General features: G+C 46.6%; 1 protein-coding gene across 1 annotated transcript in view; it reads left to right on the forward strand.

Annotated features, from left to right (window-relative positions):
- The window catches only part of LOC144151758 (suppressor of lurcher protein 1-like), a 154,649-nt gene that overhangs the window by 118,560 nt on the left and 12,124 nt on the right, over nucleotides 1-23,965 (forward strand). The window contains exons 9-12 of the mRNA XM_077682892.1: nucleotides 3,938-4,124; nucleotides 21,413-21,609; nucleotides 22,264-22,302; nucleotides 23,175-23,343. Coding sequence (XP_077539018.1) covers nucleotides 3,938-4,124; nucleotides 21,413-21,609; nucleotides 22,264-22,302; nucleotides 23,175-23,343 — 592 coding nt within the window. The remainder of the gene's footprint in view (nucleotides 1-3,937; nucleotides 4,125-21,412; nucleotides 21,610-22,263; nucleotides 22,303-23,174; nucleotides 23,344-23,965) is intronic.

Here is a 23,965-nt window from a genome sequence, read left to right on the forward strand (position 1 = left end):
CTGGCTAAGTGCTGGTGAAGTTAGTAGGAAAAGCCGGCATCCCGGAATAGGGTATTCGGCAGTTGAAAATTACTAATATTATTACCATCAGCAGCATCATCATCATCCCTTTATACCTAGTATTGAGTATTTGGTGTTTAGATTGAAACAATTTGTTATATTTCAGCCTTAGTACAAGATGAAGCCATAAAGGTTCCAGCGATTTTACCTGGAGATATAAGCTGACGTGTAAGGTAGTGCTATGCGTCAAAGTTCCTTAAAATATCGTCTCTATAAAGCTGTCGCTTAGCACAAAGACGTTGCCTCCATTTACAAGATTGTAGTACCGGTGCCTTCCCTCAGCGGAGCATTTGCAGGGGAGTGCAAACCTCATTTACGAACAGTGCATCTACAGACACTTTAGCTTTGACTGCAATCTGCCCATCGGACTGCCTTTTAGCACATCGGTTTTCGCGCAGAAGTCAGCGCGATTCCGCGTACTTCAACGATGGAGAACCGCGAAGATCTTTACGAAGCTCTCGCTAAGTGCCCCTTTACAGCTCTCTCTCGCGTAGACGAGCGTTTTATAAAAGTCGATTTCTGGTTTTTCGGAACTGTCGCTGCCCTTCGCGACAAGCCTAGCCGGCGTGTGACAGCCCGTGCTCATTTTTCATTAGCCTCCGGGATTCCGTCCTTTTGTTCCACGAATAGAACGGCCGCGTTAATTAATTATCGGGTTCCCTATTCAGCGAGCCCAGTTAATGGCACGCGAAGCGGGAGGCTTTCTTTGACGAGATGCACCTACCATGCAGAGAGAGAGAGGGAGAGAGAGAGCGAGAGAAAAGAAGATGCCAACGCGAAAAGATGGGGTTCGGATCGGCTAACGTGCTCCGCTATCATTCACCGAAAAAGAAGTCCAATCAGCGTCTATGCGTCTGCGTTCCGCGGCCGCACAAAGACGCTTGCGTGCTTTCAAGCAATGTTGCTACGCTGTCTAGACAAAACTTTTCCTCCGCATTGTTTGTTCGCAGTTGTGGGGAAGCAAAAACTGAAATAAGCATTACCTGGCCAACGAACCCCGCTCGATTAGCTGCGTCGACGACAGCACTTGCCCGGGTTCATTTTGTTGGGCGGCATCTTTGTACTCGCTGTAGAGAATTCCAAGACCTGTAAACATATATGGGAGTGTGGGAAACGTGGGGCACAGGGAATCAATAATTATTCGGTGAAACTTACGAAGCATAAAAACATGCAAAAGAAAGCAGGTAAAGGCTACTAACAGAAAAAAAAAACATTGACGTGAAAGCCAGACACGAGGGTTGTCGCGAAATAGCGGGAGGTGATGATATAACCTTCGTCTCACTCTTCAAACTGAGTGTAGGCAGTTTGCACTTAAGGGATATTAACGTAATTAATGTACGCTGAATGAGCTTACGGTTAATTAAAAGCAGTGAAAACATTACGAAATGCGTATGTAAAGTTCTTGCTGTAAATTCAACATCATAAATGGGCAAGACGTAGTAGATCTTAATTAAAGTTGGGGCGTATTATGGTTGTAGATAGCACAAAAATGCGGCAATATATAACGCGAACTCGGGGCGGTGTAAATATTCGGCCGGCGTGCCTGCCTGAGACATGTCTGAAGCCATTCTTGACGTCGTTCGGGCTCCGCTAGCAAGGACAGTGCCCGTTAGGTAATTGCTAACTAAAAGACTGTTGTAACTTTTATGACAAAACTACGCAATCCCTGACTTTGTCTCAGGACTGTTCGCGTTTTTTTTTTTTGAGCTAGTAGTAGAAGTTGCTGAAGGAGTACTTACCTACACTTAGATGAAAATGGTGTTTGGGCTTCTAATGCAATTAATTCTCCCAGAGAATTTTAGAGCTATTCGTTCTTTGCAGGTGACGTTCATTGTAATTTATCTAGGTTGTGTACCGTATCTTTTCCTTACAGATCGCTTCATAGCGCAGTTTTAAGGCACAAACTTTAGCTTTGAAAATGGGTGTTAAGTGACAGGCAGTACTCCGTACGACATTATGAAAAGAAGAGGAGAAAATTGAAAAGTCCACAAAGTGTACTGCGAAATTCCGTCGGTTATAAAGTCATGCGGGGCTGTGCAAAGGATTCTTGGTTAACAAATGGTTAACGCTCGTTAAAAAATCGATGTCTTAGTTGTCCGAAGTCGTTAGAGATCTAGCGGCGTGTTTTTATGTGCTCATGGGAATCTGGAATATAACGTGTTGCCTATCGAAGCCCCGACTCCGTCCAGTGAGCTAACGATCGATCCTCCAAGGATTCCTCGAATTTAAAGGATTTGGCTGTTAGCGATGGCTTTTCTAGCATTTGGAAATAGTCTGAACCCTTACTCCTACGGAAATACATACAGTGTGAGAATTAATATTGTCCAGAACACGTCCTTGTAGGCTTACTTAAGCGAATGTCAGAGCGTTAGACTGGTTCAATTAAAATACTCATTTCAGATTTACGACCAAGTAATATTTTTCTGACAATTAAACCACGCTTACCTAATTCATGCAATATTCTTCCAATCCCTAAGCATTTCACCTAGTATTCATAGGTTGTTTAAACTGACCGGCCCAAATATTCACAATATGAGCGGACACAAGCAAAAAAACGAGCTCTATTTATGCATAACTGTTAAAATTTTTCCGAAGCTCGAATTAACGTGAAATACTCAAGAAAGCACGTTGTTTATAACGTTTTATGTCGTCATGTTAAAGCCGATTTACTTATGTATTGTGTACCCTTCTATGTCCCACACGGTTTGTTTTAATAACCTTCCACCGCAGCATTTGCACTTCAGCAAAACTACAGGTATGACAAACATAGGATGGGGTGACAAGATGCTGAAAAACCTGATCAGGTTCGGCATCGCTGTATACGCCTTCCTATTTATTGTAATTCTAGTAAAATCGTTTTTGCAAATGAAAATAGCTTTACTTTTGTGCTTGCTCTTTCCCTTCTACTAGAGACGTCTTACCATTGTTCCCTCTATACTATTTTTTACGTGCATGTGCAAAAGTTGCTGCTATTTTCTTGTTTTCTATTATGGCGTTCTTTTCTATGTCTGTGTGTTCACTTGTTATCTCGCGCTGGGCCTGGACCCCAGGCTTACCCCTCGCGGAGTACGCCAACTTTAAAGTATAATTTTTTTTTCTGATTTATTGCGTTTCAGTTTCTACAGCGCAATTTGAAATTCCTGTATCAATGGTGTGCCAACACTACTTTATTTTTCTTTATGAAACGGTGGCCTTCATGAGGGATCTAATAAGCCACCTGTCTCATTTTTCTCAGCTTATAATTATTGATACGCTCGGCTTGACATGCAAAAAAAAAAAAAACAACTACACCCACCTCTGTAAAAATAGTTCGAAATGTCTGTGTTCCTGCTCGGTTTAAGATAGGCGGTATGCGTAAAGTGCCGTTTCTCTAGCGTAACTTAGACATGATGCTTTCGGTTAACTCCATTCTTATTTATGATTTTTTGCTCCCACATCTGACAAAGCCGCAACGAAAACTACAATTGTAATTAGTGGAGACTGGTCGGTTGCTCACCCCAACTACTCAAACAAAAGAACAACAATTTAAGGAGATTAGAGAGAAGCTCCCGAAGACAGCGATGTGGGATGTTCTGAGGCAAAAGCACGCCAACAGAAAATAAGCAACTTCGTAGTGTAGGCGAAAGCGTAATTAGGCAGCCATCTATTTACAAACAGAGAAAATTAGACCCTGAACACCCGCGAAGGTAGTTTAGTAATATGATGTGAGGTTGACAGAATGATCAATTACTTATTCAGTTGTTTCATGCGTGCATTCACTTGTTCATTTAAAGTTGGATTCCTGTTTTTTTTTTTTTTGTAATTTACAGTACCACAGTACCCTCGTCAATTTAGCCCATTTCATGAGAGAAAACTTTCCGTTTTGCACTGTTTCCAGGGTCGGGTTGCGACCAGTTGTTCAGCAGCACGGCGTCAAGAAACGGGACATTCACGAGTCCGGGCTACCCGGATGGTTACCCCGCCGAGACGCGGTGCACGTATCACTTCAGTGGTGAAGGCATCGAGCGGGCCCAAGTCATCTTCCTAGACTTCGACCTTTTCCAACCCGAGGACTCGTACAACACGTGAGTGCGCGCCTACTGCAACCTCCTCGCCACTACGACTCTTGCCACTGACCCGAGTCAGGAAGAAGGTACGAGATGATATACTGAGTATTTGGAGATGGGTTTTCAGAGCATCCTGGCTACATCTCAGGACATGCTGCCGTGAAAATGCGCCTACCTCAAGGTGTACTAAAACTGATTTAATTGCCGTTGTCTTTCTTGGGTCCTTAACTCAGTACTCCGGTGTGTTTTCAATCTTCTTCTAACCATTTAAGTGTGTCAATCATCTCTATAACCATTTTCCTGTGGCAAGCTCAATTTAGGCTTCAAATTGAAGAGGGTGAAGGGAGGGAATGGAGGTAGAGAAGAAGGGGAGGGAAGGGGAAAATATGACTTCTAAGACGAGGAATAGGGAAAGGAAAGAGACCCAGGAGGTATATGGAGGGCAAAATGGAGGGTACAGCTCGTGTGTGTGTGCGTGTGCATCTGTGCGGGTGCGTGCGTGCGCGTTTCGTCTATATGTGGCGCCTGGCACGGCGCAGCGCAGCCAAGGTCCACGGCCTAATACTGAAAATTGAAACCGAGTTAGCAACTCATCAAAAACCAAACGTCGACATTTTTTTTTCTGTGGTCGTTGTGCAGGGTCATTCCGAACCTAAACAGCTCCCGTGCTCGAAAGCCCCCGAAAACGGCCGTTCGGGGAGTCCTTGGGTTGTTCCCTTCTCCGGCCAATTCGATTCCGCTGGCTTGGAAACAGCGAGAAACAAAGTAAAAAAAAAAAAAGCCGTACAAAAAAAGTGACAGCGCGTCCTTAGCGAGTTTTCAAACAAGTACTCTCCATAAAGCCAAGGCTTGCTTCCTTGCGGAAGGAAAGGGCCTTCTGGAAGAGCTTTTATTTGCAGACAACAATGTATTGCAATGGCAAGCGCCCATCTCCCGAATCCTCTGACGTAGGATTGGGTCCCAATCCCGAGGGAAGCGAGCTTTCAGGATGGACTGTCTCGCGGAACATACGGCAGTGAAGCATCGTTCCTGGTCCTTCCTCTCTGTACAGAAATGGCCGCAGGTAATCGAGACATTTGGTTCTTTTTCTTTCCGCCATTACTATTTCCGGGGCAGTCTAACTCCCCGCTTAGCCCTTTGCCGTTACTCGTGTCTCTCGGGAACTAACGCGAAAGTGAGACACCAAAACGAAGTAATGAGCAACACGAATAAAACGTTCCTACACAAAATTTTACTACGTGTGAAGCTGAAACGGCCTGCCCGGTCACATTCTCTAAACTTGCAGTTACCGCCTCTGCCTACAGTTGCCAAACCGAGGAGGAAAAAATACGGAAGGACAAGAGAAAGGTTCTTTCTCTTGCAGGCAGCACCACTTCCATAAAGAATCTGTGGGTCGAAAAACCAAAAAGAGCCAGGAGAAAAATTATTCGTCGAATCTTAAGAAATGTATCCATGCAATTTTTTTTTTTCTGTCTAGCATGAACAGGTAACGAACTGCATTATTTTCAGCCAGGTAAGTCTCATGAATTACGCAAATGATGCAGCATTCCATATTGTTAAAAGCAGGGTGGTATGGCCGGTTCAAGTAAAGGACGGCCATGAAGGGGCAGAAAAGGGAATAAGTAGCTAAAGTGAAAGGCAAGGAGGAAAGAATTTCATAATCAAGAGAAAGTACTACAGCCTCGAATTTCTGAAATTGTTTTATGAAGTGCTTTTGCCGAACAAAGCGAAACTAAAAAAAGAAAGAAAAGTCACAGCCATGTCGACCGCTGTGATACGGTGAGCGGTAGTGAGAGTAAACGTAGGGTCGCGGTTTGCAGTAAGGTATTATCAGATTAATTTTAAGATGCAAGCATTACTTAGCTGAGTTTTCGAGATCAGTGAGTTAAAAACCTGTAGCAGAAATGTACAGGTATTCCCCTGTGTAACGCCCCCATTGGCTGCGAACATGGGTATGCGCAGGCTAGCGCGCCACAAGGCGACGGGACAAGGGTATGCGACTGCACGATGTTAGGCCTAATGTGATGTTTCGAGGTCTTACGAAGTTTACAGGAAACAATCAAATGGCGCTAAAGAGACGAAGACAAAGTAGACACAAAGAACACCTACAGGCGCCATACAAAAAATGAAGATACAAGAGACGAGACATACAACACGTACAAAAGGCGAAGACGAAGTAGACACAAAGAACACATACGAAGTAGACACAAAGAACACATATGACTGCTGTATGTGTTCTTTGTGTACTTCGTTTTCGTCTCTTTAGCGCCCATTTTATTCTTTCCAGTAAGCATGAACCTACTAGCTCAACAAGTTTTATTAAGACGTTTACAGGTACATCCGCAGCTTAACGTACAAAGAGCCAAAGGGCTTTACGACGCTTGGCAGGTCGCTAAGCTGAACGTTACGGTTGCCTGACGCTAACCCTAAATAGAAGCCTGTCCAGTGCGACTGGTTTTAGTTATAGTAAAGGGAGAGATAAAGGAAAACACGCAAAAGAAAGAGGGTGGTGAAACACTGTAATAACCCTTGGCCAAGGCTCCCGGCCATTGTAAGAGAAGAAGGAAGGCACGAAAAGGAAGAAACTAATGATGAAAAGGTCAAAATATTCACAGGTTGTCGCTTGCATGTTCCGTCTCATCATGCGCTCGGTAAACGCTGAAATCAGCAACACAAAACTCTGCGACGCTAACCTAATCTACACTAGTGGATGTCACAACTGGGCGACTAAGTGGTGTTCACGCATTCTCACATCATAAAAAAAAAGCGGAGCTGCTCCTGGAGTTCTTGGATCCTTTAAATGGGTGCGCTTACCTTTATCCCAGATTATGCTTATCCACGGTGACGCGTTTCCGTATTGCTATGCTTAGTTTTAGAAAAATGAAGTCTAATAAAGCAAATGTGATATTGCTCGCCCGCGTATATTGGAGCACGTCGAATGTAATATTTGTAAGAATCATGCAATGTCGCCACCAAATGTAACAGGAAGGTGGCAGGTAACGCTCTGTGCTTAAAAAGAAAACTTTAATGCGACATATCTTTTTTTTTTGTTTTGTTTACTCAAACTCGTTGCTTTTATACGCATAACAAACACACAAAAAATCTACGAAGAAATTCCTGCTGACGCAACATGGGCATTCCGAGAAAACCTGTCCGGGTTAAGTCGCCTCGGCAGCAATATTCATCGATGTTTCCAGCCTAGCAACGCCAATATGCGCATGACGTAAAGGATTGCTATCTTTATTTCGTTCACGCGTGACACCGCAACGTTCGGCTAGAACATACCTCACGTTAGAAAGAACCCTTCCAAAAATGAGCACACGCTGTCGCAACAATCCGCAGCAGAGACGAATGGCGAAATCACACCGGCAATAAACTTGCAGCAACGTTTACATATCGGCCCCACCGAGCTCCTGTCTGCGTGTGTCTCCAAGAGGGAAAGCAGCCGGAGTCACGGCCCGTGCCTGGGTAAACAGGGGGAAAGCGGCCGTGTGTACACGCCTGGGGAACAGCGAGTCGCGTGCCTTCAGGCGACGTCTCCCAGGCGGAGGGAGCAGCTGCAGAGGCAGCCAGGCTGCCTGCCGCTTGACGAGACCTTGCGCTCGCAGGAACGTCGTCGCGCCAAACGACCCGTGTGCGCGGGCGTGCGCGCGATCCTTACGTTCCAGTGCTCCACGGCAAACATGGATCTCCGGGCTGAAATCCAAACCATTATGCGCGGCCGTGACGCACCGAGAAGGGCGGGCTAAGACGGATCTGGTTTCGTCACTGCTATCTGAAATCAAGAACCCGTGTACGACTGGGAGTGAAAGGGAGTGACGAATTGGCCAGAATGTACGGGAGGTGAGAGCTTACCTCGATCGGATTAGGCCTGTTACATCTCGATAAGGAGGAAGCAGTCTATGGCCATATTTTTTATCATATCTCAGTTTACTCTGCACCGCTGCGCAAAAAGCAGGAATGCGATAAAAGCGGTTATGACCTGCTTCGAACTCAAGTTGTGTAGATGTCTCACGATACGATGTAGATCAGACAAAAAGGTAAGACGATCGGAGTAGGTTCAGGTGTAAGGCCTTTAGGACTTACTGTTTTTTAGGAACGCTAAACCGGCATGGCTCGGAAGACAAATGGAGGAACGAATACGTAGCCACCAGCATATACGGTGCTGTTGACTTGTGGAATGTTTTTTTTTTTACGTATCGAGCAAGAAATATTGAGCTGTGTTGGGGGGAGACGGGTATAACAAGTTTCGCAAACGACCTTTGCGGTATCGACGAAGTCTGCCGGTTGTTATCCTTGAGCAAAATATTGCTGAAAAAAAGAGAATCTAAGCTCTTAAGGGGCTTATGAGCTTAGGAGACAATTTTATCCGCAGCACTCTGAAGAATGAGCACTAGGCCTCAGATAAGCTTGCTTCACAGGAAAAAAGGAATAACATCGCGCGTTATCAGTTTGTGCGATTAGTAACATTGAGACGGTTTTGGCTCTTTTAAAGTATTATCAATATTGCGCATGATTTTGAAGACAATAGCATTCATTTTCTGCTCAAACGGAGTAGAGCTAATAAGTGGTTCTCTCGCATATGACGTGTTCCGGAGCATATACAACATTCCATTGTTTACCATTGCCTACCGCAATGTTATTCACAGCTTGTAATCCCATATACACTTATCTTATGACAATTTGTGGGTCAGCAAAAATGATAAGAAAGGTTCTGCCATGTTTATGTAGCAGTTAAACGAAGCCCACTTTTTTTAAACAAGCAATCCCGGATTTCACCAAACAAACTTCGCATTTTTGTTTCCTCTCAGGAAAGTATCTCAGGCACGCGCAATAAACGTAGACTTTTATTTCGTAACACAGTGTAATGGATAAGGCAGAAGCTTGCATCAATAGCAAGGGCTGTATAAGAACACTAACGCAGGCTGAACTTTACAAAAGGGCCATTCTACACCGAATCTACCGTTTCTACAACATACCTGTCCCTAAAGCGTAACGCCTCACTCCTTGTTTCAGCAAGCGGGTCAAGACACCGGAAGCTGCGTGGCTACTGCGCAGCCAAAACTTTACGCGCAAAAGCAGCAACATCTTCTAGAACTCTGTTCTCACACGTGCTGTTGGTACGATAAGCTACAAGCGTGAAACCGATAGAGACATCGGTAAGACAGTTTCTCGATGAAAGCCATTACAGCGTCTTCTCTCCATTCTTTTCTCCCTAAAAATAAGAAACTGCCAAGCGCGAAATAGAATAACAAAAAAGCAGCATAAATATGAGTCGTGTTCCAAACTAAATGTCGGAGTAACAAAAGAAGGAGGGGGTTCGATGGTCCGGAAAGACGAAAGTGCGTCAGGCTGGCAACGGTGGGACAAAGCGTAGGGGAAAAAAAGGGAACAAAGAGCAGCGGGAGAGACACGGAGAAGGAAAGCCATTTATCACGTTCAGCCAAAGATCTTCGCTCGCGATGTTCTCCACTGCCGAGAACGCCGAGGAGGGAACGGAGAGGGGTTTGCGTAGAGGGTAGAGGAAGGCTCGGAGCCGTGCCTTCGCGGGTCCCTTTTCGACATTCCTCGCAGTCTACGCCTCCGTTCCCGGGCTCCCTTTGCGTTCTCCTTTTTTCTCCCTTTGGCAGGAAGGGGCTGCAGGGAAAGGTGGTCGCCGCCGTCCGTGTTTCGCGAGGCACGTTCCTCCTCCAGCGTTCTTAGCGATCTTTTTATTGCGCCCTAAGGCTGCGGCGTTAGACAGGACGTGTCGCCGGGCCAATAGAGCCTCCCCCTCCGCCCTCAGTTCCCTCGGCGCAGCCTGCAGTCGGAGCTCTGGCGATCGGCACCGAGTGATATGCGCGGAAAACGCGGAACCCCGCCACCGATCGCGGCTCCCGTGCTGCGTCGTCCGCACGCAGGAAGTGGGCCATATTTTGTATCGCCGAGCGCGGAGAGATCTGAAGGCCGCCAACCCTTCCTGCGACGCCTCCAAGGCCGGGCGAGAGCTGCTTTGCTCCCCCTCTTATTCCTCGCCTTCTCCTCTCCGGGTGAGTGGTGACGCTCTTCCGACAGTCGCGTTGTTGTTGACATGTTCTCTCACCCCTTCCCTCGATCCTTCCTTTTTGTCGTTGGTTCCCAGTGATGCTTCGCTTTCCTGAGAAAAGTTGCTAAAAAAAAGCGTCAGCATAAAATGCGCACACGAATCGGCCCTTCCTAACGTCCCGCTGCTGCAGGAAGAGAGGGGGAGAGGGCGGCAGAAAAACGCGAAAATAAGGCGGCCATATACTGGCGGACCACGTCCCTGGCCCTGTGTAAAAGGGAGCTGCCGCTCTTTTATATTGCACGTCTCGGGAATCTTTTCCCGCTGTACATTATTCGTCTCGTTCAGGCGAGGCCACTTTGTCTTCGAGGGGACCAACGCATTCTTACAGGCCTCTCTTTCTGTTTGTTGCTTTCCCTTCTTGCTGTTCGAACTAACCGAGGCCGCTATTACTTTTGCCGTCCTATATCTTTCCCATTTTGCCTTTTTTTTTCTTTGGCACGTTCCTCGCTTCCCTGTTGTCGCCACGACCGTTCCCATGTCGGTTGTTATCAGTCATTCGTATTCTCGCACGCCGACATCCTTGGCGCGGTGTTGCGCCGCCCTTTACTTTATTCTGTTCCGGCTATTTATCTGAGCGTGGTTTTGTTTCCTACTTCGCCGCTTATTTATATTCTGGGGCAGCAACTTCACTTACAGCTGTCGGCTCTGGATCCCGCGTTGTTGTTCGTCATCTGGACACTGCATTTGAAAAGCTGAACCTCCGTTCGAATGCGGATGTTGTGGTTCTTGTGGAGTTTGGTTGCATGCCTTATGTTTCGTCATTTTCATGCCATGAAGACACCACTTCATAACCTAATAATGCGCCGCCTTTTTCAGCTACTACATTCATATTTCGGATCATGGTCCGTCTGGCTTCTAACCCACCCGATTGTCTTCGGTGCAAGGAGCTAAAAGCTCACGCCTCGCCTCCACGACGAAGCTGTAGTGCACGCTTTTTCACATTCGAATCCATTTCTAAGGGGGCAAAGAAGGCATGCGCAATCTTTGTTCGCACCAGGTTGGTAACGGCGCAAGGAGCTAAACCTGCGCTGGGCGTGCGTGAGGAGCGGACTTACGCACTCCGTCACATTCCCACCCAAGCTATGAAGCAATCACACGAAATTAATTTTGAAGTGGCGTGTTGCACTTGCGTTGCGAGCAATTACTGGGTTATAAACCATCCTGCAAACCAGGCCTTGATACACTTGTGCTGCAAGATGAAATGGTGCCTCCCACATGACCGCCAGCCGCAAAAGTCAATTTCCTCGAGAGAAAACGGCGCCCTCGAGCCGCTGAGAGCTGCCGATGCGGGACCAAGGTGTATGGAGATAAGTTCCCGCGACTACAAAATATGCATCTCCTTATAGGTGACGTTGTAGTTTTTTCTATGCACGGTAGTGACATCACACAGTCGGGACATCGGGTAGCAATAAATAACTAACAATTAAAAATTACACAAATATAAACACTAAAAAGACGAATTGGCGCAGCTCGCACTAGGGGTGCAAGGCTGGAGAAACAGTGGAGCTGGGGGTCGACGCAGCTTCTTGGCTTCCCAAGACGGCGCCCTGGACTAAGGGTGCTCAGGAAAATAAAGTTTACTTCCTTCCTTCCTTCTTCCGGGTGTGCTAAGTTCCGCTAAGTATTCCTATGGTTTGCTAAGTGTAGCTAGGTTTTGCGATGCTCTTGCTATGCTAGGCTAAGCTTTTAGGGTGATGCCAAGTTTAATCTGGTTTTACAAGGTCATTCCGGTCGGTCCCCCACACTGACACCAGATCCCAGGGGCACAAAAGCTAGGCCGATGCTTAGTTCCGCTGTTCCTCCAACCTTGCACCCCTAGTGCAAGCTGCGCCAATTTTCGTTTGTGTTTAATAGCCCAAGAAAGACTATCACCTTTAAAATGGTATAGTAAGAGGTGCGCATACGCATATGTTCCTTTTGCTCACACTCGAGCATGCGCGAAAGCCGGCTTCACTGTTAGAAGACACTATCTGCGGTGGTGCATCCTTTACACGTGGCGCAGTTTTTAAAGCAAAGCTTTATTGCCCTCACCATCGCCTCCTGTATTTTAGATGCAACACATCTTATGCTCGCCCCTCTGTCCTTCCTGCGTCTGTCTGGCGTTGTCCGCACAGCTGCGCCTCTCCTCCTCTCCTCTCTCCGATAGCGAACACTCTCCCAAACAGCTACGGGTTCGCGCAGCGCATAGAGTTTCATACTAATATACACTAGAGGGAAATCTGGCGCCACTGTCTAGGGGAGCCGCACTTCAGCGAGCGTGCCGTCATGTACCGGGCAGGCACGTTCCACTTGTCCTTGGCATGGCTCACGAACAGGCTGAAAAGTTGACTTTGGCTGCAAAAATGCAACAATATTACTGCAGAAGATTAACCAAATTTGTTTTGTTATTGTAAAATTAAAGCTCCAGAGAGATTTATTTGTCAGGGATTATTTAGAAGCTTTATGCAAGATGAGCAAGAAAAGAATGTTACCCCTTTTGGCTTCAAGACGACAAAGAAGCCATGTGGCTAACCAAGCCAAGGAGACGAGGAATGTCGCTAGCTGCAATGGCGCCGCCCACGGCGGCCCGCGAATGCAGTGCCAGATTTTCCTCTAGTATATATTAGTATGAAACTCAATGGCGCAGCGCGCTCTCACTCCGTTGCTAGGCACCGATGGGCGGCGCTGCGCATGTGCAGTACTCTCTCTCTCTCCGCGCTCTCCTCTCCTTCGGGCGCTGTGAATATAAAGCGGCATGCCGCGCTCCGACGGTCTCAGTCGACGGTCGTCCGCATTACGCTTGCACTCCCTCGCAGTACTCGATGATTGCTTGATGCAATCGTCGAGCCCCTAAGTGTGCACTTTACGGACCACAAGGCACTCATTCTCGTCTGCAATAAAGACCGTACCTGAGCATACCTGTGCTGCATGTGCATTGCATGGTGAAAATGGAAAATTACCCCCACCTCCCCTTCGCGTGAGAATCCCTGCTATAAGCGTAATCAATACGATGGAAAACGCCAATGGAACCCCCCATGAGATGCGTTGCATCACACCAGGGTTCCCGCGAGGGGAGGTGGGCGTAATTTTTTACAATGCCAAACGCATCAGCCCGTACCGGCCAACCAAGCCCTCACCTACTCCGGACACTCTGCCCTAATCGGTAGCCTTCCCAGCGCTTCAATCATGCGACCAGCCCAGCTTGGGGCGACGCGTGGTGGAGAGCGGCAAGGTTGGCAAAACATGTCCCACCGCGGCTCTGAGCTTTCTAGCGCTGGCGCGAGCGCCATTTCTTTGACAATCTCAAACATCGGTCGCCTTGGCAACCAGGCACAAGCCGCTATCGAAGTCAGTTGCGGTGGCGTGATCCCGGTTCAGCTCGGGGCCCCACCATACGACATGTGGGCACTGCAGGCGCACCACTCACTACCATTGTGAAGCGCGCGATGCGTGGGGCATTGTAAAAATACAGGAGGCGATGTCCTCACTGATGCCGTTGAACACCAATACGGCCTGCAGGAAAGCCATCTTTCTTTGATGATGATGACAAATGATCATGGGTGAACTGAAAAAAAAAATTCATTCCATCGCTGTAATCGAACCTGGTTCCCTGGCGTTATGAAGCCGGCGTCTATCCGATTGCTCCATTTCGACATGGTCGAAGCGGACGCCAAGCACCAGGTACCGACTCGCGCCGTACACCCGACACCCAATCGTTGGGCCTATGGAGTGCACACCGGAGAGTTGCTGTGGGTATTCTAGAAAAGTGGTGCGCACCTACGGAGTAGAACATACTCGCAGATTGGGATTGACCATCCAAAGAATCTACCACGAGAAAGATTCGCAGTCAACCATCGTCGCCGTTAGATGGACGGGTGCGTGGTTTTTTTAACAGCGCAGCTGTTGTTAGTGGCCGTAAGTTCAGTGTTGCAGAAAAAAAATACCGAAAAAATACCTAGTGCTCGTGAGCGCCTGTTTCGCGGCGACCGACGAGCGTCCCCGGCATGCGTAGTGGCTTTAGCAAAAACAAAATAAAGAACTGGCAGAAACCCCGAGGAGCGAGAAAATGCCGAGCGCTCATGAGCGCATGCCTCACAGCGACCGCCGGGTCCCCGGCTCACGCAGTGTCTTTAGCAAAAAGTAAAAAAAAAACTCCAGCGTTCACCAGTAATCGTGGCAACAGTTGCTAGGAACGAGAAGTACACGCCATAGCGCACGCACCTCGTTGGTTCTTCCTCAGTAATTCACGGCGATAATGCTAAAGATAGAAAGACACCCTGCTTGAGGGAGGTCACCACGGCCGCCGCATTCTCTAGAAGCCATTATGGATAATTTGCGTCATGCCTACGAGTGTTCCGATCCTTCCCGAGACGACTTGCAGTTCCCGCCACCGCTGCCTCGAGTCGATGACAAAGAGCTGGGGGAAGTTTACAATGCTTAGAATGACTTTGCATCCACCACTCTCAGCGAAGAAGGCGACGACCCCTTCGATGCATATGACGGCGATTACTAGCACCGTAACTCTGCAAATAACCAATAATACCGAAACTTAACTATTTGTCCGGCAATGCTCACCTACAAGAGATTCGCCATTCAACTCGTGCGCGTGAGTGCAAGCTTCCCTGAATTTTTTCTTAGCTTTTCCTTAAAGCGCCACCGGACAAGCTCAGCTTAAACATCTCCTCTGTTCGAAAATAAAAATAATAAAGTGAGAATAAAAAAATTATAAACCTGAAAATTTCCGAACAAGGTCACAAACGTCTGCATGTTGCGAAAGCGCACACCCAGCTGGCGTTTGCGTCCACAGAAGCGGTGCCATGAATTCCCAATGGGTGCTACGGTCCACACGGCGACAACGAAAGCGCTGTTTCATGAATTCTCATAGGCGGCGAATTGTTTCAGCAGGTACATAAGAAATGAAACCCCCCAAAAAAGGAACATTCCCTTCAGCTGCAACTCGTACCGCCGCGCATCGCAAGTAAAACGCAACACGTGGCCACCGTCGTTAGATCCCGCCCGACGATTAGGTTGGATTCAGCTTCGGCTGCGGCAGTGTCGCAGCAGCATGGGGGTTGAATCTGCAACAGTAGCTTGGATGAGCCTGGTGTTGCAAGCGCAATGTAGACATCGGCAGAAAGATCACCGAAGAACTTCTATAGTCATAGGAAACGCTTTCACGTTCTCAGATATAAGAATATGATGAGGGATCCTCTGAAAGTTTTCCATTGTTTTAGTAAAAGCCGTTATGCGCACATCTTATGAGAACGGTCTCCCGTTGCCCAGAATTTCACTAGTAATCCAGAGCAGACCCCGTGGCTTTCCGTTATTTATTTAGCTTTGGTTTTTCTCTAAATGTTGGCTTCCCAATCTCACATCCACCTCACTGAATTATAATCGTCCCCATCTCGTGTAGCAAGCACAGCCGCTAGCAGAGCTGACCTCTCCAGCCCACGTTAAAGAGCTCTCTCTCTCTCTCTCTCTCTCTCTCTCTCTCTCTCTCTCTCTCTCTCTCTCTCTCTCTCTCTCTCTCTCTCTCTCTCTCTCTCTCTCTCTCTCTCTCTCTCTCTCTCTCTCTCTCTCTCTCTCTCTCTCTCTCTCTCTCTCTCTCTCTCCCCGTATCTGAAACGAAACAACCAGTAAAACTTATAAAAGTTTATAAATGCACATCATCTTAAAATGCATTTAATGATGTATCTACATGCACGTGTGTGCCATAATTTTATTGTGGTTATTTTGAATATTGAAATGCGTTTCGGGTATCCTAGGAGGACGGATTTCTTTTTCTTTCATGTTTTGCGTTCCACTATCTCTAATCATTCTCCGCCAGATGATTTTAAAAATTCGTTCCTTAATTTCTTATGCTCTCAGATTTGTAGTGCGACACCACTTTCGGGGCTTTTATCATCAGCGTGCTCGAAAGGTATATTCACTCAAAAGCCCAAAATTCCGCGCCCCTTGTGTCAATTACCTGAAAGAACAATTGCCTATTAGCAAGTATCTGCCTTTCTTTGGATAAATCCTGCTAACGCTGGTTTAAATAATTGTGCCGGCTTGTATTTATCCTAAAATTCGGAGTTAGGGGCATTCAATAAAAAAAAAGAAAAGAAATGCCGTAAGGTGACGACATTATTAAATTAAAGCGCTAGGACTTTGATTTGGGGCACAGCTTGAGATCTCTTGCTATTGGCTTTCCGCGGTTTGTTCCCTGAGCGCATAAAACTTTTAATGACTGTTTGACCATTTTAGGCGCACATTTACTCTCATGAATGGCTAAGAAAATTCATACGCCCAGATAGTTTATGTTATATCAGCCATTCTTTGCGAAAGCAATTATAGATTCCTTTTTTCCAAGAAAATACGCGCCTCAAACTGACTACCCCTTCATTTTACGAAGTTTAAATGATTTTTTGCGACATATTCTGTGAAGAACACAAGAACGCCCTGCGAAATTTTATTGATGTTGTTTGCGAGGAGCATGAGGCAGTGACTGATTGAATAACATTAGAATGTATGCCCGCATTTATTATGAAAAACGTTTAACCACTAATTATTATGCTTAAGAAAATGTAAGAACCGACAGGCCAAATTCCAGAAATCAGGAAAGCCTGAGTACGAAGCCTATAGTACTATTAAAATCAGACAACTTTCTCATTTACAAGGGAAAATAAGCTTTGAAAACAATTGAGGGGTGGGGATAGAAAAAAAAGTCGAGGACATCTAACACCTCTTATGGCTTGTGAATGCGCAAGCATGAATTTCCAGCTCAACGCTCGGGACGCCTTGCTTCGCCTCGTGTAGTTAAAGGGCACTGCAATAATTCCGTTCGAGACGCTTTGCTCTGGAATCCACCTTAACGCTTTCCAATGGCTTCGATCTGTCTCCCACGCGTTGCACGCTGCGCATTTTAGCCTCCGTATAATGGGAGAGCTGACGATGATGAATCTCGCGGCTTGTTCTTCCCCTCCCTTCATAGGGGGTATACTGGCGGGTATGACCACCTCTTGATTGATTGATTGATTGATTGATTGATTGATTGATTGATTGATTGATTGATTGATTGATTGATTGATTGATTGATTGTAGGGTTTAACGCGTCGACGCAATGCAGGCGATGAGGCGCGCCGTAGTGGAGGGCTCCGGATTAATTTTGTCCACCTGGGCACCTTTAACGTGCGCCTAAATTTCGTACACACGGGCGTTTTTGCATTTCGCCTCCATCAGAAAAGCGGCCGCTGCGGCCGGGAATCGAACCCACGTTTTCGCGCTCAGCCGCACTGATCAACCCTGGATGTCATTACCATCATCATCAACAACAACAATAACAACAGCCTTTTTAAGTTCGTGGTCCATACGTGTAATCTATTTGTAAATCGGTCTGTACTTGTAAATCCACAACTGCAAACTCCTCTCTCTAACACTTCTTCGGGATCTAAGAAAGTGTTGAAGGCGTAGATCCACAAGTTTGGAGGAGCCGCTTCACACAGCGGTGGTGTAGAGTGACTGATGGACGTTAAAGAGCAGGCCACGTGGAGAGAACATGACATGGCTGTAGTCGGAGCAAAATAACTACCTACGCTTTTCAAACAAACAAAACATCTACAGACAACAAAATATAATCCCGTGCGGAGGCTAATGACGTTTTCGACATGCCCTGACAGCGGGTAATAGAGAAGTCTCTCGGTTTGCTTCCTCAAGAGCCCCCAGACAAAAAGAAGTTTCAAAGGAGAAGCTTCGATTTGACCGTGTTTTCCTTTCTGACTTTTGCAAAGGGACCACTTCGTGACCTGCAAAATCGATGCGCTGGGAAAGGGACAAAGCTTCGGTTGACGTTGCAGGAAACTACCGCTCGAGAGATACGATTGACAACGTTAGGGAAGGATGCAGGAAACTTCTAGAGCAAAAAGGAAAGTTATGTAGATAGAGTGGGAGTAAAAATGCGAAATCTGAACAAAGGAAAACGTCATTTTTAAGATTTATTTTTACAGTCACTTACGCTTTTTCAGGGTTTCATCTTTCATAAGCACTGGGTAGGCAGTTTGTGTTTTGTGTGTTCCACAATTCGAAAACATCACTTCGAAATAGCAGTGAAGGCTAGGCTGTGTCACGCTGGTGATGATTTACTTTCTCTAGTTAATTTCAAGGCGAAAGCGTACTAGACTGGTGGCCAGAATTCAGAACGCACCCATCACATACAAAAGGAGAACCAGGACAGTTTCCTTTCTGCTAACGCTGCACAAAGATGGCCGTCCTAAGGTGCTCTAGCTCAGCGCTACATCCATAGCTAGAGTGCCGCCCGACGATATTGGAATATTTAGGATTAAGCTGACACAACACAAAGCGTCTGTCGTTGTTGTGAGGTTCCGCCCTAGCTTCCTGATGCCAAGGACGGTGGTTTGAAACTGGCTATTGCCTGCTTTGCTTTGTTTTCATCTTTATGGTCAATTATAATTTCCATGGCTTCTTTTTTTTTAGTTTTTCATATTTTAAAAGGTTATTTTTTGTTCGTTACGTTATGTTGGGCTACCTTACGTCACGTTCGGGAAAGCGATGTACTGTCAGATGCGGTACCTCTTTTTAGGAATCGCTGGTGGACGTCCATATGATGGAGTGATTATAGTAGTGTCGGGCGGAAGTCTATAGGCACAGCCTTCTGCTCAACATTAAAGCAATGACGATAAAAACTAAAAATACAAGAAACCCTTGTTGAAATCGCTTTATTGAAACTCTCACATTACTCAAAAGTTTTTTTTTATATTTCCCAGTGCAACGAATTGAGCGAAAATTATCCTTGGTTTTAACGCGTATCGCTTGTAATGAAGCCGGTTTCCTGCCCAGAGGACAACGGTGTAGCGAGGGGTTACTACAGTATTAAAGTGCGGATAATCGAGCAAGTAAACAGGATTCATGGCGGCAGCACAAAACATCCACAACGCGTCCCAGACGTAACACATAGCGTCCTTGTTGCCTTATCATGTGTTACGCCTGGTACTTTCTGCCGCCCCGTGCAACGCTTGCCTTCTCTAGGGATCCACTCTGTTACCCTTAATGACCAATGGTTATCTTGCTTTCGCATTACGTGCCCTACCCACGTCCATTTCTTCTTATTAATTTCTTAAAGTTAGACGGGCAGCTGAGATAAAGAAATTTGCGGGGATAAATTGGTCGCAGTTAGCACAGGACCGGGATAATTGGAGATTAATGGGAGAGGCCTTTGCCCTGCAGTGGGCGTAGATAGGCTGGTGATGTCTGTTTAGCGCTTTCCCCACCAATCTTGACTAACAAGCTCAATTTTTCGTATACCTATGAGGCCTATTAAACGTTTTAAGCTGGCCAGTATTCTCGCTGTGGTTTCGTATCATTGCCCCCGCAAAACGCAAGGCACACGTTGACGACTGCCCTTAGGACTGGACCCAATCGTCGCCTGTTTTTGTGCGAGCCATAAAACCTCGCACTTGCCTGAAGTTTAGCTAACCCTTCCAGATTTTCTACAAAAAAAAAGGTGTGGCACATACTTCGCAACCTCATGGACCCAAATTACACCCAATAACGGTCACAACACCGCACAATCCAATCTCTCTTCTGTTTTGTTAACGGTGATTCCAATTAAATGAAGGCAGGTAAGCATGTGAATTTGTAAGAGGCCCACTTAATGATCAACATCCCACGAACCACACGAGCTTTGTTTCTTCGGTCTTCTTTTTTTTCTGCACAGACACCATGCCGAAAGCAGCCACCAAATTTACACCGTTTCGAAAAGGAAAAGGCCTTAGCGAAAGCGATGACAAATTGACGCGAAATATTAGCGCTGCGAGCGAGCGCTAACGGTCATTGAACCAATGTAGGAGCGCACTATCTTTTTTGTGGCCAAGGACCTAGCGGTAAACTGTGAATATTGATACGGGCAACGATGTCAATGTAATGTACGGTAATTAATGTTTGCGCTGCGCGCTGAAATCTTTCTGATTTGGTTAGCTAAACTTACTTTGTTTCTTCTTTATTTGGAGGCGTTTGGGGGGGGGGGGGGCGATTTTAGTTCGTGGCTTTTAAGAAGTCTTAATCGGGCAATATAGGCACTCCCCGCCTCATCCTCCATAATTTTTCGTGTGCTCTCTCTTCGACTTTCTAAATCCTTTCTCAGTGTAGCGCAAGCTGCAGCTTCTGCGCCTGCCTTTTCTTTCGCTCTCTCCCACTCCTCCTGTTCGAGCACCAGAAATTTCTTCGAAGCTGCTCAAAACCGCTGAAGCGGCACCTGGGCTTCGATTAATGCCGTGTCGTGGAGGGTTGGGTGTGCCTGAATGTCCTTGATATTCGCCAAAGTTTCCACATGTGGGATTTTCTCTTTCTCGCCACCTTCAGGACGAGAGGGGAGAGAGAGAGAGAGAGAGAGAGAGAGAGAGAGAGAGAGAGAGAGAGAGAGATAGAGAGGGGGGGGAGGGAGAGGGAGGGAGGGAGGAGGGAATATACTTTATAGTCATTACAGGGAAAGCCGAGTGCACCGTGCGATAATACCCGGTGCCTCTGTCCCATCAGACGGGGTTGTAAACCCGTGGTCTTTGGCGTCATCCGCGGTTATACCTGCCTGGAATAAAACCCGCGCTCTCGGGCTAAAATAGCCGAATGCCTTAGTCCAATCAGGAATGTGTGCGTGTGCGTGTGCGTGCGTGCGTGCGTGCGTGCGTGCGTGCGTGAGTGAGTGAGTGAGTGAGTGAGTGAGTGAGTGAGTGAGTGAGTGAGTGAGTGAGTGAGTGAGTGAGTGAGTGAGTGAGTGAGTGAGTGAGTGAGTGAGTGAGTGAGTGAGTGAATAAACTTTATTTATACAAGCTTCAGGCGCTGATGGTTGGGAGCCCGACCGGTTGGGGGCCTCTTCTAGTCCGGAAAGCCCTGGTCCGCGCTGACTGCCCTGGTCCTCTCCAGCAGGATACGCTGAACCAGAGTCCTTCAAAGCATTAAAGGACTCTGGCTGAACTGAGAGATCGGTGCTGGCCAGCTTGGCCGCCCACTGCTCGTACGTTGGGTGAGAACTGGGAACAAGATATGGGGTTTTCTGACACTCCCATACCATGTGGTACAGGGTGCCAGGTAGGGGACAGAAATTACAGTTGGCGCAGTAGAGGGTGGGGTACATGGCATGAAGGAGAGTGGTGTGAGTATAAGAATATGTTTCTGATAGTAGTTGGTGCTGTGCGTGTGACTGCGTGTCCGTGTATTTTATAGCACTGATTTGTGCATCTGTTTTGCGCAGGTGCGAAGGAGCGGACGCGCTCATAGCGTTCATCTCTATCAAGGGCCAGCGCGACAGGGTGGACAGCTTCTGCGGCAGCGACCTGCCCAACCAGGTCATGTCGACCGGCCGAAACCTCACCCTGGAGTTCCGCTCACTACAAAGCCCCGTGAATGCGACGGCGCGCGGCTTTCGAGCTGTCTATCAGTTCGTCACGGGTGGGCACTGAGATTTCTTCGAACTCGAATGCTATATGTACACGGCGCGGCATGACACACAGAGAGCCCGAGAACATAGATAAACGTTTTTTTCTTCTACTGAGTCAGGTCGCTATACACAACGCTATAGAGTTATTGTAACCTTGTCAGACAAGTATCTTATCTAGGGCAAGAAAAATTTTTGGTAACTTTTATTGCGTTTCCGGCTCAACAGATTAAAGCTAGAATTTAACACGAGTTTATCTTAAGGGCATAATGATAGTGTCTGCGCCTCCCTCGTTAGGAGAGCTATGTTTTTTTTTGGCGGCGGCTCAAATAATTGTTTTACGAAAAGCTATTCTCGGAACGTTACTGTTGCACTGTTGCCTTGCTTTCGGTGTGACGAAATCAACCCCTAACGATAAAAAGGTAGCAGCTTTTTTATTGCCATTGTTCTGTAATTAAGACATTCTGATAGTCATTTATGTTTCATAAATCGAAATGCGCGGTTTCCTAAGTTCTTCCACATTTGCAGCCTCCATGTCTGGCGCGTAGTTTTTATTTATGTTGATTAACGAACAGGCCCTTGGTTGCCTAAGGCTGGTGCATCCCACTACTGCACTCCCTGCGTACCATGCTAATTACATGCGCATGTCTGTTTCCCTTTTTCTCCAGACTTCGGCATCGCAACTGGAAAGCAGGAGACCTCTTTCGGTAAGACTAAGTACCCTGGTTCTATCTTAGCTCCAACGATAAAAAGCTTACTCCCTGAAGCGTAGTTAACGTCACCGCGAAGCTTCTGGAAAAGAAAGGAAATAAAAAAAATCAAATGGAAGCAAAACGCTACAAGACGTTCTTCGCATGTTATTCGGACTAATTTAGAGTGCTCCCAACTGATGACGAAATCGGCGAAGACTTCTCGAAAGGCAGAGCAAACATTCGTTTTTTCTTGCAATAAAAAATACATACCGCCTGTATTGAATAAAATTTGTTCAATCAATGCCCATTGAAGAACTTTTATATGACATGGAAATAGGACTACTATGTTTTTATATCCTCTAACCATGAGTTCTTTTTTATTTATTTTTTTTTTTTTGTCTTCGTAAACATTTTAACGAATAATCTTTTGTGATATTTTGTTACCCAAAGGTTTGCCAAGGTAAAGGTTTGGCGATTCGGCGTTTCGAAACACTGGATTTTTGTGGTTCCCTGCCTGTGGCGGCTTCTCGACGCAAAAACCTTGCATGACTACACATGTCTAGCATTCCCTCCGTGGAACCACGACATTGAAAAAAAAAAAAAACTTTCTTCAACTCAGTACCGTACCATATGCTGTGTTAGTCTTCAGAGAGGCTCGTTCCATCGCGTAAGTTGCAGCCAGGAAACTGTACTGTAGTCAATACAGAAAGCAAGGTTAATCGATGAGCAAGTTTCGTAAGAACAGTTGCTTCGTAGCGCGTTTCTTTTAATTCTAGTGATCGAGGCAGAACGAAAGAGAGAAAGAAAAGAGAAAGGCAGGGCGAAAGATTGAAGATCGGAGTCAAGGTTCCGTAATCTGTGCTTCCTTCTCGCTTTCTCCACTGTAGCGTGCGGCTTCGCCTTCAACAGCAGCGACTCGACGAACGGGAGCTTCACTTCTCCCAACTGGCCCGGCCTGTACCCGAGGGACACGGAGTGTCATTACTTCTTCTACGGAGTTCCGGGCGAGAAGGTGTTCATCGAGTTCGCCTACTTCGACATCGAGGGTCTGCCGCCGTGAGTGTTTTACGACTCCTGCTGCGCCTTGATTTGCTTCGGGAGGGAGCGAACGAAGAGCGAGGGAAACGAAAGAAACTATACTTTCGAACGGAGGAGTATGAAGAAAAGGAAGGGAGACAGAACAAAACCGGGCCGGAATTCGGGTGCCGCTTTCCTAAGTTTCGCCTTTTTTCCCCTGCTGCGTTTGCCGCCAGTCATTGTCAGTGTTGCTTGTTTTTATTCTTCGCGACGTGGAATTAACGGTGCCTTCCTTCACACTCTTATTGCTCGAGTGCGAATGGAGAGGCCATGTTGCGTAACGGCTTTCTTATTGCCCAAATCAAGGCGCTCATGTGGAAATTGTTATTGTCGTGCCCTGGTGGAGATGAAACTTACATTCGAAATAAAAGAAAGGTTTTTTGAGGGGCAGCAGTGCAATTGTTTCAACCTTCCAGTTCACTAAGATGACACCAGCATAAAAACCTACTTTTATACGTTTAGCTCCATTGGTATGAGCATCGCACTCGCTATCCGAAGTTTTTATGTGCGAATCCTACCCCGGTCGGGCATTTTTGCTCAAGTTTTGTTTTTCTTATCGAACATTTAAGAGATCGCAACTTTTTAGATAAAAAAAAAGGAC

The sequence above is a fragment of the Haemaphysalis longicornis genome, unplaced genomic scaffold (genome assembly GCF_048455015.1).
Source record: "Haemaphysalis longicornis isolate Haplotype H1 unplaced genomic scaffold, Haemaphysalis longicornis Haplotype H1 scaffold_9, whole genome shotgun sequence".
NCBI classification, from domain to species: domain Eukaryota; kingdom Metazoa; phylum Arthropoda; class Arachnida; order Ixodida; family Ixodidae; genus Haemaphysalis; species Haemaphysalis longicornis.